The 16,612-nt window shown below is 39.5% G+C and overlaps 1 protein-coding gene across 1 annotated transcript; it reads left to right on the top strand.

Moving 5' to 3' along the window:
* The first annotated feature begins 416 nt into the window (after window positions 1–416).
* LOC149028987 (uncharacterized) lies at window positions 417–1,448 on the top strand. The gene has a single exon (XM_089138657.1). The coding sequence runs from the start codon at window positions 417–419 to the stop codon at window positions 1,446–1,448; it is 1,032 nt and encodes a 343-aa protein (XP_088994783.1).
* Window positions 1,449–16,612: the final 15,164 nt, after the last annotated feature.

The raw sequence follows: 16,612 nt of genomic DNA on the forward strand, positions 1-16,612 counted from the left end.
CACCTTCTCTCACCTTTATGATTATGTTCACACTTTAATATTATTTGTTTTCCGCACTCCGATTTATTTAACCTTACCTTATTCATGATACTTAGTATTAGTTGTTTTTACCTTGATTATTATTGTTCATGATTATGTCATTGTGTATGTGGGATGCATGGACCTACGAATCTTGATCCTTGGAATGTGGATCACATTCCCGGGTATTCCAGATGGGGTACCAGCTGGGTGGATGTGACACTAATTCTCCAAATGAAAATACCAAAGGTCAGGAAAATCAAAGAGTTTAGCAAAAGCAGTCTCTTGTTATGATCATATTGGGGAGTTTAAATTTTAATTCAGTTTCAAAGTCTAAGGAGCATGCTAGGTATGTGAATTTTGTTGAATCTCATGTCATTCGTAAAAGAATTAAGAAGATGAAGGAAATAATCTTCATGGAGGAGGAAATGAGTGGAATTCAGGAAACACATGATGATGCAATTGTCATTGTTATTGAGGTGGCAAACAGAGACATTCACAAAGTTTTGATTGATATGGGGTCTTCTGTGGACATCATGTCTTATGAAGCCTTTCAACTGTTGAAGTTGGATATTGTGAAGATAAAACCTTGTGGAGCAAGGTTATTTGGGTTTTCTGGGGAGTCTACTTCTATAGAAGGAACTATGGAGTTAACAATAACATTAGGAACGCATCCACAAATGGTGACTACGGTTAACAAATTCTTGTTGATAAAAAATCTTTCGTCATACAATATAATTCTGGGAAGACCAACTCTAAATTCTATTGGTGTTGTGGTATCAACAAGGCATTTGAAAATGAAATTTCCAACCAAAGGAGGCATTGGAGGATGCAAGTCTGACCACAAGACTTCGAGGCAAAGTTATACAACCTTTTTGAAAAATTCCATATCACAAGGTAAGGCTCTTGCCCTTACTATTAAAATTATGGATAATAAAGACGAGGAGAAAATTCAAAGAGGAGAACTAGTTGAGGAATTGGAGAAATTTTCTCTTGACCTCAAAGATCCGGAGAAGGGGACCATGATTGGGGCTGATCAGAGCATTCAGGATAAAGTTTTGTTGAAAGAATTTCTTCGTATGAATACAGATGTCTTTGCCTGGTCAGCCCAAGATATGCCAGGGCTAAGCAAGGAGGTTGCGGAACACTGTCTCTGGATAGACAGTACTGTTAAACCTGTGAAGCAAAGAAGGAGGAATTTTTCGTCAGAAAAGCATGATGCAATCAAAATTGAAGTTGAAAAACTCAGGAAATCAAAGTTTATTGAGCAAATTGAGTGTCCCAAGTGGTTAGCAAATGTTGTAATGGTGAAGAAGCACAATGGTAAATGGAGAATGTGCGTGGATTATATTGATTTGAACAAGACCTGCCCCAAGGATTGTTATCCTTTGCCGTGGATTGATCAGTTGATTGACGCCACTTCAGATTAGAAAATGCTAAGTTTTATGGATGCCTATTCAAGTTATAACCATATCCTTATGAAAAAGGAGGACCAACCTCATACGTCATTTATGACAAATCGTGAAAGCTATTGTTACAAGGTTATGCCTTTTGGATTGAAGAATGCCGGGGCGACATATCAAAGAGCAATGAATAAGTTGTTTGCTGATCAGATTGGGAGGAATATGGAGGTTTATGTTGATGATCTTTTAGTAAAGAGTCAATTCAAATTTGATCACCTCACTGATCTAAAGGAATGTTTTGACGTACTTAGAAAGAATAAAATGAGACTTAACCCTGAGAAGTGTGCGTTTGGAGTTTCATCTGGAAAATTCTTGGGTTATATGGTCACACAAAGGGGTATTGAGGCAAATCCAGAAAAAAATTAAGGCCATTCCGGATATGTCACCACCCAGCAATATGAAGGAGATTCAAAGTTTGACAGGGAAAGTTGCGGCTTTAAGCAGATTTATATCCAGATCTGGAGATAAGTGTGCACCTTTTTTCAAGGCGTTGAAGAATCTGAATGCACTCAATGAATTCAGATGGTCAGAGGACTGTCAAAATTCATTTGAAGAGCTAAAAAGAAGGTTGACTAGTCCACCAGTCTTATCTCGACCAGTACCAAGAGAAGCTTTACAGATATACTTATCCTCTTCAAAGGCAGCAATGAGTGCTATATTGATTCAAGAAGAAGGTACAATTCAAAATCCTATTTACTTTGTAAGTCATACATTGTTAGATGCAGAATCTAGATACCCATAATTTGAGAAACAAGTTTTAGCTTTGGTAATAGCGGCCGAAAGCTCCGGGCCCTATTTTTAGGCCCATCCACTTATTGTTCTAACCAACTGGCATTTAAAGAAAATATTGCATAAACTTGACCTTGCCAAGAGAATGTTGTCTTGGGCAGTAGAATTAATAGAGCATGATATTGACTATAGACCCAGAACCGCAATAAAGGCACAAGTCCTGGCGGATTTTATTGCTGAAAGTGTTTCATCGCTGGAAGATCAGGGAGACTTTAGTGAGGTATCTGGTGGGTGGATTCTTCATGTAGACGGATTGAGTCATTCTCAGGGATCGGGAGCAGGTATAATTTTACAAAGTCCAACTGGATTTTTAATTCAGAGTACTCTTCGATTTAATTTTCGTGCTTCAAATAATGAAGCAAAGTATGAAGTTCTTATTGCGGGATTGCGGTTAGCCAAATCCCTATGTGTACAAAACATTGAAGTCAAAAGCGATTCTGAGCTGGTGGTCAGTCAAGTTACAGGAGTATATGGAGCAAAAGATGTTAGGATGATCAATTATCTTAAGAAGGTGCTTGAATGTAAAGGATGGTTCCAACAATTCTGAATATGAGGATTCCCAGAAACCATAATACAATGGTAGATTCCTTGGTAAAATTAGCATCAGCAAAATTTGCTTCTCTGCCACAGGCTGTGTATATTGAAGAGCTAGATATTCCAGCATATTCAGAATCGGAGATAATGGAAATTGACATGGAAGTGTTGTGGATGGATCCTATTATGCAATATCTCAAAGAAGATACTCTTCCTGAAGACAGAGAAAAAGCTAGAGTATTGAGAAGGAGAGTAGCAAAGTTTGTTTTGAAAGATGGATTACTATATAAAAGAACAATTTCTGGGCCACTTTTGAAATGTTTAGGACCATCTGATGCACAGTATGCACTTGAAGAAGTTCATGAGGGAATATGTGGGAGTCATCTTGGAGGAAGAGCTTTGGCTTATAAAATCTTAAGACAAGGATTTTATTGGCCATGAATGCAATCTGAGGCAATTGAATATGTGAGGAAATGCAATCAATGTCAAATTCATGCTCCAATTCGAAACAACCTTGTAGAACAGTTGACCCAAGAAATTGTGGAAACCTTTCCAAAAACTGGGAGGGGCCATATGTGGCAACGAAAATTGTTAGTACAAACACATATTGGCTTAAAGATCTGCATGGAAGCTGCTTAAGGCGACCGTGGAATGTAACTCATCTCAGAAAATATTATCAATAGAAAAGGAGCAGAATTTTCAGTGGTTTTTGAAGGCATATCTCTATCGACTGTTATCACTTAAAGATTCTTCTTCAACTATGCAAAAGAGCCTTTCGAGGCCTGGTCATGCTTTCCGAAGATGATCATGGATCATTCCTTCCAAGGGTAGTCCCAACTTTCCGTAAGTCAGGCTCCAGTAGCCAGCCTTCCGAGGCCTGATCATGCTTTTCGAAGCTGATCATGGATCATTCCTTCTGAGGGTGGTCCCAACTTTTCGTAAGTCATGCTCCAGTAGCCAGCCTTCCGAGGCTTGGTCATGCTTTCCGAAGCTGATCATGGATCATTCCTTCCGAGGGTGGTCCCAACTTTTCGTAAGTCAGGCTCCAATAGCCAGCCTTCCTAGGCTTGATCCCGGCTTTCGAAGCTGATCATGGATCTTTCCTTCTAAGGTTGGTCCCGACTTTCCGTAAGTCAGACTCCGGAGCCCGGCTTTCTGAGGCATGGTCATGCTTTCCAAAGCTGATAATGGATCATTCCTTCCGAAGGTGGTCCCAACTTTTCATAAGTCAGGCTCCAGTAGCCAGCCTTCCGAGGCCTGATCATGATTTCCGAAGCTGATCATGGATCATTCCTTCCGAGGGTGGTCCCGACTTTCCATAAGTCAGGCTCCAGTAGCCAACCTTCCGAGGCCTGGTCATGCTTTCTGAAACTGATCATTGATCATTCCTTCCGAGGGTGGTTTCGACTTTTAGTAAGTCAGGCTCTAGTAGCCAGCCTTTCGAGGCCTGATCATGCTTTCCGAAGTTGATCATGGATCATTCCTTTCGAGGGTGGTCTCGACTTTCCGTAAGTCAGGCTCCAGTAGCCAGCCTTCCAAGGCCTGATCATGGATCATTCCTTCCGAGGGTGGTCCTGACTTCCCATAAGTCAGGCTCTAGTAGCCAACCTTCCGAGGCTTGGTCATGCTTTCCGAAGCTGATTATGGGTCATTCCTTCTGAGGGTGGTCCCGACTTTCAGTAAGTCAAGCTCCAGTAGCCAGCCTTTCAAGGCCTGGTCATGCTTCCCGAAGCTGATCATGGATCATTCCTTCCAAGGGTGGTCCCCACTTTCTGTAATTCAGGCTCCAGTAGCCAGCCTTCCGAGGCTCTGTTATGCTTTCCGAAGTTGATTAAGAAGAGTTATTATGCAGATTGAAGATTATAAATTTACAGAGGAGCTACTCAGTCAAGTATTGAAAGACAAAAGAAGGTTATCTTACAAAAGACAAAGGATTCATTGATCAAGAAAAGGGAACAAAAAGGGGCAAGATAGATCAGAAAAAGACTAACTTTTTGAAGACCAACAAATAAAAAAAGGGTTTTCAATTATTCTTGTCAAACATTAGACATTAAATATTTGGGTCTGCAGGAGTATTGTCGGTGGGAGAGTTCACATCAACTCGCTCATCATCTTTCTTGGATGCGAATTCGTCGCTGGAATCATCATCCTTGCTTGAACTTGAGGTTTCTTCCTCTTCTGAATTCTCATCTTTATATTCTTCTTCACTTCCTTCATTTTCCTCTGCAGAATCTTTAGAGTCAGGATGCTTCAGATACCTGAGATCAAAGAACTTCTGGGAAGGAAGAAACTCAGGAGGAAGCAATTTAAAATCAATGCTAGGACAGATCTTGAGAATCTCAGAGAAAATCTGGTCAGAACAGAATTTCACCACATTCTTACAGAATCCTAAGAAGGCTGGATTGTCTCCTCCTTGTTCAACTGCAGAGGTAACGGAACTTAAGAGAAGTTGATGTTCATCTTGCATTCTTTTCATCTCAAGCTCAACTTGTTCTTCTGCCTATTTCTTCTCTTCTTGAAAGTTCATAACCATGGAAGTTTTCTCTTTAAAAATTTCTTTCCAAGCAACAGCTAAACTATCTCTTTCCTTATTAACTTCATTAAAAGAAGTTCTGAGATTATCCTTCTGCAAGGAAATCTCACCCAGAGCCAAACTTAAATTTTCTTTCTGGAATTCCGAATCACTTTTCTCCTTGGAAAGAGAATCAAAAGCCTGTTGTAAAAGCTCGTTTCTTCTTTCCAAGTTAAACTTCAATCTTTCAGTTTCTTCAAATTTAACCCTCAAAACATCTGTTTCTTTTTCAAAACCTTGGGACCAGGCGATTGCCCTTTCTAATTTACCTTTTACCTCATTTCTTTCATAAGTGGCAAGTTTAGCCCTCTCCAAAGCATTGTTCTTCAACATCTCAATCTGCAGAAGGTCTTCCTTATATTTCATTAACGAAGCCTTTAAATCTGAAACTTCTTCCTGCAAATCAGTACATAGATCAGAACAAATTTGAAAATCAACTTGCAAACTATCTATCTCAGAACATAAATCCATTTCTTTGAACTGAGTAGCCTCTAATTTCCTTTCTGAGGATTTTAGGCTGTTCTTGAGTTCTTGTACCTCATCAATCAATTCAAAATTACGTTTGATCAAATTGTCATTTTCCAAAGAAAGAATCTTTTTCTCTTTCCAAAACCTCAAAAAAAGCATTGAAAGCAGCACCAAAGCATCTGTAAAAAGAGTGAGAAAAATTTAGTAAAACAACAAGTTAATGAAAATGATTTATCAAAAAGGATAGAAGTTTATATTTTACCCTAGACATGTGTATAAAGTCCATCATCAGACATGCCAGCAGTCTCTCTTTTATCACGGGGAATTCTACCTTTGGTTCCCCATTCATGGGCAACCTCCCAATTCCAATTGGCAGTATAGTTTTCTTTCAAATCCCAAACAGGATGAAAATGAGCTCCGGAGTCAGCTACACTTTGGGCATCTTCTATTGCCCAGGGCCAGTTGGGTGAGGGTTAACAGCTTCAAGTGCATTATGAGGATTAACATCTACAACGACGTCATTAGAATCAACATGCATGTTGACAACTTCAGCCGCAATGTTTTCTTGATCCTTAGGTCCAATGGGAGGATCAACTGGCATATCAAATTTAGGAGAGGCCGCATCAAAAAATTGGTCATTTGGTGGAACAATTTGAGCATTCTCTTCAGCAATATTAGGAGCAATGTTTATATCTGGGACAAAATTGTTAAAAACAGGAGCAGGCAGAATAAGATCTTGTATAGGGGGAGCAACAAAAAGAACATTATCAGCAACAACATTTTCATTTTGAGGAATATCCTTAGGGATATTCTCTTCAAAAGCAACTTCAGGAGGAGGAACAGGAATAGAAGTGTCCTCATCAAACAGTTGATTAGCTATTTGTTAAATAATAATACTTGTAGCATGAGCAAGAATTTCTTCAGCAATTTTCTTCAGTTGATCAAGGGAATAGTCAGGAATTTCCTTACCTTGATCTTCATTCTTGTTGTGACTAAAATATCCACTTCCGATTTATATCGGTCTAGCCAGGTTTGACCGGATTTAGTTGATGGGATGAAGGAATCTATGGGTCCGCCCAAGATTATAAAGAAAAGTTGATCATCACCATCCAATTAGAAGCTACGATCCGACTGCCATGATTGAAAACATTATAGGTGGGAAAATCTATATAAATGAAAGGAAGGACTCGTCAAAGGTAAGTCTCTCAGATCAGTTCAAACACTGGATAATTCCTGACTTTACTCCATTAGAACAGCTCAAAAGCTTCTGAGAGCTCGAAGGAATTTTCTTCTGATACCTAACTATACTGTCGGAGATGTGACGCTGATCAAGACGATAGGCTCCGTTTCTAACTTGTGTTTCATTTTCCAGTGAACGAGAGACTGACAGAGGAATCAAATCAACCTGATCAATCCAGATCTGAGGAGTTTGGTGTGAAGGTTGCGGTTCAAAGCTATTGGCAAAATTAGCACCAACATTTTGGCACCGTCTGTGGGAAGATCAGTTTGAACAAGTTCAGAACAAAGGTCATGGCTCAATCACTTGAGCGAGAGGAAGTACTACTAGTTGAAATGGCAGAAACAAGCCAGAGAGAGCCGAGGAGAGTAAATCCGAAAAGAAGAACAAGAGAGATAGTTCCAGCACTGCAAATTCCGTCTATGCAGACTCGACAAAGACAAAGAATGACGGAAGATCGCTCACCTCATCCTACTGAGATATTTGAAAGACAAGAGAAACAAATTGTAGATACGCTGGCTACTTCTCATTTGGAGCTGGATCCAAATCAAATCACTGAACAATTTGAAAGTATGCAACATCAAATACTAGAAACTCAAAATCTGATGAGGACGTTCATCAAGCAAGTCGGAATTCAACCAGAAGGAAGAGTTTTGATCTCACCAGCTAGAAGATCTCGAACACTTTCTCGAGCTGAGACGATCTCTGTTCCAAATCCTCAATCCAAAGGTCAAGAGAAGGCCAAAGAAGATCAATTCTCAAAGAAGGATCAGGAGAAAGTGCAGATCCGAATTATATTCCTCTGGGAATCGAAGATCAAGGATCATCCAAGGACGATCGATTAAGCCACATTCAAAGTAAAAAGAGTAGAAGTCTTGGAGATCGGGGAGATAAAAGAGAAACAAGGAGATCAGAAGGTAGCAGATCTGAGGTTCACGGATCTGAAATCAGTAAAAGATTTCGTATCCTAGACAATCAAATTCAACGATTGGCGAACAAAGATAACGGAGAAAAAGTGGAAGAAGTGATGAATCAAAATCCATTTTCTAAGGATATCATGTCAGCGCCATTGCCGCACAATTTTAAGCTTCCGGTATTCACGATGTATGATGGAAGCACAGATCCGATGGAACATCTGGCTCAATTTAACTCCGTTATGATGCTGGCAGGTAATTTTGATGTTAAAGTGTCGATCCTTTCCATCTTCATTGAAAGGTCCTGCAACGAAATTGGTTCTTCAGTTTATTACCGGATTCTATTAGAGATTTCAGAGATTTGACAAAAATATTCTTTTCAAGATTCCAAAGTAGTATGAAGAGTAGTAAAACAGTGGATAATCTGGCTGCAATTCTCCAAAAATCAGGACAGTCAGTTCGAAGTTATATGAAGAGATTCAATCAAGAATCAATTCAGATAAAGAACTTGAATGAAGCAGTAGCGTATGATGCTATGTTCAGAGGGTCTGACAGATGATCACTTGTTAGAATTCCTGATCATGAACAAGCCAGCAAACATTGCAAAGTTGACAACTCGCTGTAATCAATATGTTAATATGAAAGATATCCTTCAGGTGAGGAAGGAGACTGATGGCGACGAAGGCAAAAAGAGGGAAGATGGAGTCATGAGATCTGATCAGAGGGATCGAAGGAATGACAGAAATTTTCAGAGAAATAGTCCTGATAGTCAAATCAGAAGGGATATTCTGAGGCCATTCCTGGAAAATTATACTCCTTTTATACTAGAAGGTCGGAAATTCTGATGCAAATTCAACATCAGGGGTTTATAAAATGGCCAGCACCAATGATAGTAAAGGCAGATGAGAGGAATCCAAACAGATTTTGCAGATATCATAGGGATCATGGTCATGATACTGATGATTGCAAAATCCTGAAAAATGAAATTGAACGATTAATCAGTCAAGGGAGATTGGATCATTATGTTCAAAGGAGAAATGGAGGTAATCGGAGAAATGTTGCTGATCAACCGAGAAGATGGGATAACCGGGCACCAGTAAGGGAAGACCAGGTGAAAGGAGATTTTCAATCTAATTCTCCACATGAAAATGCTAAACATCAGGAAAACCAACAGGTTCAGCAGAAGCAGTCTCCTGTCATGACCATCTTGGGAATTTTAGATTTAAACTCAATTTCAAAGTCTAAGGCTCATGCCAGGTATGTCAATGCTATCGAATCTCATGTTATTCCTAAAAGAATCAAGAAGATGAAGGAAATAGTCTTCACAGAGGAGGAGATGGATGGAATTCAAGAGCCACATGATGATGCCATTGTGGTAGTCATTGAGGTGGCAAACAGGGATATTCATAGGGTTTTAATTGATACGGGGGTCTTCTGTAGACATTATGTCTTATGAAGCCTTTCAACGGTTGAAGATGGATACGGTCAAGATAAAACCTTGTGGAACAAGATTATTTGGATTTTCTGGAGAATCTACTTCGGTGGAGGGAACTGTGGAGTTAACAATCACATTGGGAACACATCCACAAACAATAACCACGGTTACTAAGTTCTTGTTGATAAAGAATCTATCAGCTTATAATAAAATTCTAGGAAGGCCACTCTGAATGCTATTGGAGCTGTGGTTTCAACGAGGCATTTAAAAGTAAAATTCCCAACTGAAGGAGGCATTGGAGAATGCAAGTCTGATCAGAGAACCTCGAGGAAAAGCTATACAACTTTTTTGAAAGATTCAAAATCACAAGGTAAAGCTCTTGCTCTTACTGTGGAGGTCATGGATAACAGGGATGAAGAAAAAATTCAAAGAGGAGAACTAGTGGAATTGGAAAAAATTTGTTTTGATCTTGAAAATCCAGACAGGGGGACCATGATTGGGGCTGATCAGACAGATCAAGACAAGGACCTGTTGAAAGAATTTCTTTGACTAAATGCAGATGTCTTTGCCTGGTCAGCACAGGATATGCCAGGTTTAATCAGGGAGGTAGCAGAACACTGTCTTTGTCTATCAAACTAGTAAAGCAAAGACGAAGGAATTTCTCATCAGAAAAGCATGATGCGATCAAGGTCGAAGTGGAAAAGCTCAGAAAATCTAAATTTATTGAGCAGATTGAATGTCCCAAATGGCTGGCAAATGTCGTAATGGTGAAGAAGCATATGACAAGTGGCAAATGTGCGTGGATTATACTGATTTGAACAAGGCATGTCCTAAGGATTGTTATCCTCTGCCACGAATTGATCAGTTGATCGATGCCACATCAGGTCAGCAATTGTTAAGCTTTATGGATGCTTATTCTGGTTATAATCAAATTCTTATGAAGTGGGAGGACCAACCCCATACAGCATTCATGACGAATAGGGAAAGCTATTATTATAAGGTTATGCCTTTCAGATTAAAAAATGCTGGAGCAACATATCAGAGGGCAATGAATAAATTGTTTGCTGATCAGATTGGAAGAAATATGGAGGTTTATGTGGATGATCTTCTTGTAAAAACCCAATTTAGATCTGATCATCTCACTGATCTAAGGGAATGCTTTGATGTACTCAGAAGGAATGGAATGAGACTTAACCCTGAAAAGTGTGCATTTGGAGTTTCATTTGGTAAATTTCTTGGTTATATGGTTACACAGAGGGGTATTGAGGCGAATCCAGAGAAAATCAAGGCCATTCTAAATATGTCGCGCCCCAGCAATATGAAGGAAATCCAAAGTTTCACAGGAAGAGTTGCGGCATTGAGCAGATTTATATCAAAATCAGGAGATAAATGTGCACCATTCTTCAAGGCATTAAAAAATCGAAATGCACTTAACGAATTTAGGTGGTTAGAAGACTATCAAAGTTCATTTGAAGAATTGAAAAGGAGGCTGACCAGTCCACCAGTTCTATCTCGACCAAAGCCTAAAGAGGTCTTGCAGATATATTTATCTTCTTCGAAAGCGGCAGTGAGTGCGGTATTAATTCAAGAAGAAGGTACTATCCAAAATCCTATCTACTTTGTAAGTCAGACATTGTTAGATGTAGAGTCTAGATGTCACGCCCTCCCAGCCGGTACCCTATCTGGCATACCCGAGAGTGTGATCCATAGCCCGAAGATCAGGTATCGAGTGATCAACCTCCCACATAAACAATAACATAATCATGAACAATCATAAGAAGAGTGCGGAAGATAAATCATAGATCCAATAAAGAAAGAATGAATCATAAATGAATCAGAATAATAGATATAATCAGAGTATCAAACAGATAAGTAAAGTGAGGCAAAAATCCCACTTTACAACCAGCGGAAAAGTAGCTCTAAAGAATAAACTAGACAAAACCTAATCCCAGTAGCAAGTACATTGGGTAACTAAATTGTTCTCCACTTTATAGACAACATCCTTGTAAGTGTAAATCTCATAAATAGCACAAGGACGCTTCCACTCAATGGTCGGACTAAGCATCGTACGGAGCATAACCACTCGCGGGATCTTCGAGTAATTGTGGTAACCGCAATCACCTTCCCCGGAGATATGCCTCTTCGCCTTGCGCTTCTTCATAGGGACCGTCATAGTACTCGGTACACAGGATAGTCTAACAACATTGTACAATAAAGGAATGAGTTTCAAAGAAACTCGGTAAGGCGATTAAAAATCCATAATAACATAAATGGCGGGATTCCAGAACAATCATGAATGCAATATGATATGAGACAAGCAATGAATGAATGAATCTAACTCTATGTATGCTGGTCTCTATTGGCAGACATGCTTTAAGTCATAGCACCGTACTTCTTTAGGAAAGTCCACTCACATCCTCAACCATTTAAGATATCTTGGATTCTCTCACGGATCATTCCACCGGTCTTGAGCAGCCGATTGGTAATGGGTCCTTCATCCCTCGGGACAAACCTTGGCAGGGGGTTAAGTCAACACACTCTCTCACAACCATTTGGTATAAGTCTTGGCGCATGTCGGGGTAAAACCTAGCCAAATGCAAGTCTTCTACTTAGTTACATCAAGTCGGATCCAGATACGTCCATTCCTCGTCCCCGACGATCCTTTCCGGTATCCTTCACACTAGAGTCCTCATAGTCCCCGACTACGGACTCATCAACCCTATTGATCATCCACATATGGTAAACGGGAAGCTCTCACGTCCTCTCACGGGTTGGTTACCGGTCTTAAGCGCCCGTGAGCCCAAGTCTAACCATATGCAACCCTACCAATAAATGGCCCCCACAATGTGATTCCTGTCCTCTCACGGGTTGGTTACCGGTCTTGAGCGCCCATGAATCCCCATTGCTACCACGGGTCGTTCGGTCTCAATACCCCTCCGATTAGGGTCTGACATAACAGTACATCCTAGCCAAACACTACTAGACAATCCTAGATATGTCATCCAACAGTTTAGGAAGGTGTCCAGAGGGCATCTCCGGAAACATCCCATAATATTCCCGTAGTAGTCCAAGAACAGAAGTGTCAAAAAGACACCTCTCCTTTCCAAACCGTACTTAAGCATACACATGCATCAATTCATATCATCACATATATGGTAACTTCATATATGGAAAGAAATCAATAATTACAATCACTTTTATAACATTGGTAAGTAAATCATACATGAATCAATTTAATATGAATAAGTAATGCTATCGTAATCAAAGTTATGCAACAAGTAGTATATCATTGTAAGAATCTAATTTAGGAATCATATCTATGATATTCAAATATAGAAACTAGATTCATGCTATCTATGTAATTAAGGAAATAACCATCCTTACCTTTTATAACTCGCAAAGGAATCCTAAGAAATCAAGTAAGATCTCGGCAAACTTGAGAAGAAGGTCCTAAACAAGTATATACAACATATTAGGAAAGATCCCTAACAGAAAAGATACCAAAACATCCAACATAGACCAATTTCGGAGTTGTTGTACTCATTGGTCGAGTGGATTGGTCGACTGGTACAGTCGACCAATCAGTCGACCAATGCAGACAGTAGCCTAAAAAAAACAGAGTTTTAAGATATGAAATCCGAATTTGGTGGTTCAAAAGGGTACTAATCAAGGGGTAGACTACATCAGTAGTATTCTAACATATAGGGGACCTCAAAACACTAATCCAATCAAGAAATCAAGATCCAAATTAGGAAACAAAAAGTTACCATAATTAAATCAACCATGGATCTTGATGAATTTGAAATAGAAAACAAAGACAAGAACAATAGGAGGATAGATCTTTGCTTCAGGTAATGGTATCATGAAAACATACATAGATCTTCATGGAATAAGGCTTAGAAGCATAAATCTAAATAAGGAAATAAAACCTACCATATATGTAACTACCATGCATCATGAAGAACACATAGTAAGGTAGATGAGAACACTAGAGATCTATAGATTATGGATCATGGAAGGAAAACACAATAATTAACTACTAACATGATCAACATAGAAGATCCAAAGAGATCAGAATTCAGATTAGGAGTTTAACAAAGATTAGATCATGGTTTGATCATGATTCCTTCAAAAGCTTGCAATGATCATGGTTAAGATCATTGTTCTAGCCTCAAATCCTTAGGATGATCATGAGAACATGTTCAGAGATGTTTGCAACAGAGAATGCAACATCTCTTCTACTGTCTCAACTCAAAAAGGAAAGAAAAACAAAGATGGAGGAGAAGAAGAGAGAGTAGACATACCTTTTGATGCAAAAAGAAGAGTTTCGACGAAGATCCGTCAAGAAAACACCAAGGATGCAAGAGAGATGACTTGCAGAGGTCTTTGGTTCGTTCCAGAGAGTTTGGAGGCAGCAAATACGAAGTGGACTCGAGATTGGACTTAAATAGAGCAAGAACAACCAAATTGCCAAAGACAGCACTCATTGGTCGAGTGGATTGGTCGATCTGGTCCGATCGACCAATCGATCGACCAATCTTGACAAACAAGACCAAAACAGGGAATTGAAGGTCCAGATCAAATCCAATCCTAAAGGGGTTTTGCACACAAGTCAAGTGACTTACCTAATAGGTAGAAATGCCTTCAAACCAAGATAGAGAGCACTCCAAGTCCATCAACTAATCAGATCTTCATCAGGATTCAGTTTCCATAAATAGAACCTCATCATCAACTTTCATGGATTCAAAGCCAGACACCAAGTCCTCTACTGGGATGGCCCAAAGCTGACTTCTTACTTTACTTCGGGTCATCGGACCTACAAATAACAAGGTTTCCGGGTCAAGGTTAGGGCTGGGTTTTACACTAGATATCCGGAATTTGAAAACAAGCTTTAGCTTTGATAATAGCGGCCAGAAAGCTTAGGCTCTTTTTTCAGGCTCATCCAATTATTGTTCTTACTAACTGGCCTTTAAAGAAAATATTACATAAGCCTGATCTTGCGGGGAGAATGGTATCATGGGCAGTAGAGTTGACAGAACATGATATAGATTATAAACCCAGACCTGCGATAAAGGCACAGGTGTTGGCTGAATTTATTGCTGAGAGTATTTCATCACTAGAGGAAGGAAAAGATTCCAATGAAATATCTACTGGGTGGATTCTACATGTGGATGGATCAAGTCATTCTCAGGGATCAGGAGCAGGTGTGATTTTACAAAGTCCGTTCGGATTTGTAATTCATAATGCTCTTCGATTTAATTTTCACGCTTCAAACAATGAAGCAGAGTATGAAGCTCTCATTACGGGATTACAACTGGCCAAATCCCTTTGTGTGCAAAACATTGAAGTAAAAAGCGATTCTGAGCTGGTGGTCAGTCAAGTTACATGAGTATATGATGCGAAAGATGATTGAATGATCAGTTATCTCAAGAAGGTGTTGGAATGTAAAGGATGGTTTTCACAATTCTCGATCATGAGAATATCTAGAAATCAAAATACAATGGTAGATTCTCTAGCGAAATTAGCATCTCCAAAATTTACTTCTTTATCGCAGGCTGTATATATTGAGGAGCTGGATATCCTAGCATATTTAGAGCCAGAGATAATTGAAATTGATGCAGAATTATCTTGGATGAATCCTATTATATAGTATCTAAAAGAGGGTACTCTCCCTGAGGATAGAGAAAAGGCCAGAACTGTGAAAAGAAGAGCTGCCAAGTTTATTCTAAAGAATGAACTATTATATAAAAGAACAGTTCCGGGACCACTTTTGAAATGTTTGGGACCATCTGATGCACAATATGCTCTAGCAGAGGTCCATGAAGGAATCTGCGGAAGTCATCTAGGCGGGAAGGCTTTGGCTTATAAAGGTTTAAGGCAAGGATTCTATTGGCCACACATGCAAATTGAAGCAATTGAATATGTAAGGAGATGTCATCAATGTCAAATTCATGCTCCAATTCAGAACCAACCGGCGGAGCAATTGACATCAATTCTCAATCCCATTCCATTTGCAATGTGGGGGATGGATCTACTTGGTCCATTTCCTGTTACGTCCAGAGGGAAGAAATTTGTAGTAGCTGCAATTGATTACTTCACAAAATGGGTGGAGGCAGAAGCCTTAGCCACAACCACCACAAATCAAATTGAGAAGTTTTTCAAAAACAAGGTTATCTTTAGATATGGTCTGCCAAAGGTTTTGTTGATGGATCATGGAACTCAATTTGACAATGAAAGATTCAAGGAATTCTGTGCAGATTATCACATCGAATGCAAGAACTCCTCTGTAGCATATCCTCAATGCAATGGTCAAATCAAGGTAACTAACAGAACACTTCTACAAGGAATTAAGAAGATACTAGATGAGGCAAATAGCCTGTGGATCGATGAATTACTTCATGTGCTATGGGCGTATAGGACTACAGTCAGAACACCAATGGGAGAAACACCCTTTAAGTTGGCATATGGGTCTGAGGCATTGGCTCCAGTAAAGGTTATGGTAGGATCAAACAGATCAGAAAGGTTTGATCCGATGACAAATGAAGAAGGATTGAGGATAAATCTTGAGTTTTTAGATGAAGTCAGGGAGAGAGCTTTATATCGCAATATAGAATACCAGAGGAGAACAGCGGCGTACTATAACGCTCGTGTCAGACCTAAATCTTTTAGAGTGGGGGATTTGGTCTTGAGAAAGAAATCAGCATCAGATCCGAGGAACTGTGGAAAGCTTTCTGCAAACTGGGAAGGACCATATGTGGTGACAAAAACTATAAGCAAAAATACATATTGGCTTAAGGATGCTTATGGGAGTTGTTTGAGGCGACCATGGAATGTAATTCACCTCAAGAAATACTATTAATAGAAAGGAAACATAATTTTCTGTTATTCTTGAAGAAATTATTTTATCAACCATTGTCATCAAAAGATTCTTCTTCAATTTGCGCAAAAGGTCTTTTTTCGTCGAACCAATCTTCGATCATGCTTTCCAACGTTGATCCAGGGTCATTTCTTTAGAGGGTGATCTCGACTTTCTGAAGTCATGCTCTAGAAAGCCAGACTTCCGAGGCAACCTTCTAAGGTCTGATCATGCCTTCCAACGTTGATCTAGGGTCATTCCTTCCGAGGGTGATCCCGACTTTCCGAAGTCAGGCTCTAGATAGCTAGCCTTTTGAGGCCTGATTA

The sequence above is a fragment of the Hakea prostrata genome, chromosome 1 (assembly GCF_041222555.1).
Source record: "Hakea prostrata isolate BN-2017 chromosome 1, UWA_Hpros_2, whole genome shotgun sequence".
In the NCBI taxonomy this organism is placed as follows: domain Eukaryota; kingdom Viridiplantae; phylum Streptophyta; class Magnoliopsida; order Proteales; family Proteaceae; genus Hakea; species Hakea prostrata.

Coding starts and splice junctions, on each gene's coding strand:
- LOC149028987 (XM_089138657.1), top strand. CDS start 417: ATGAAGGAAATAATCTTCATGGAGGAGGAAATGAGTGGAATTCAGGAA.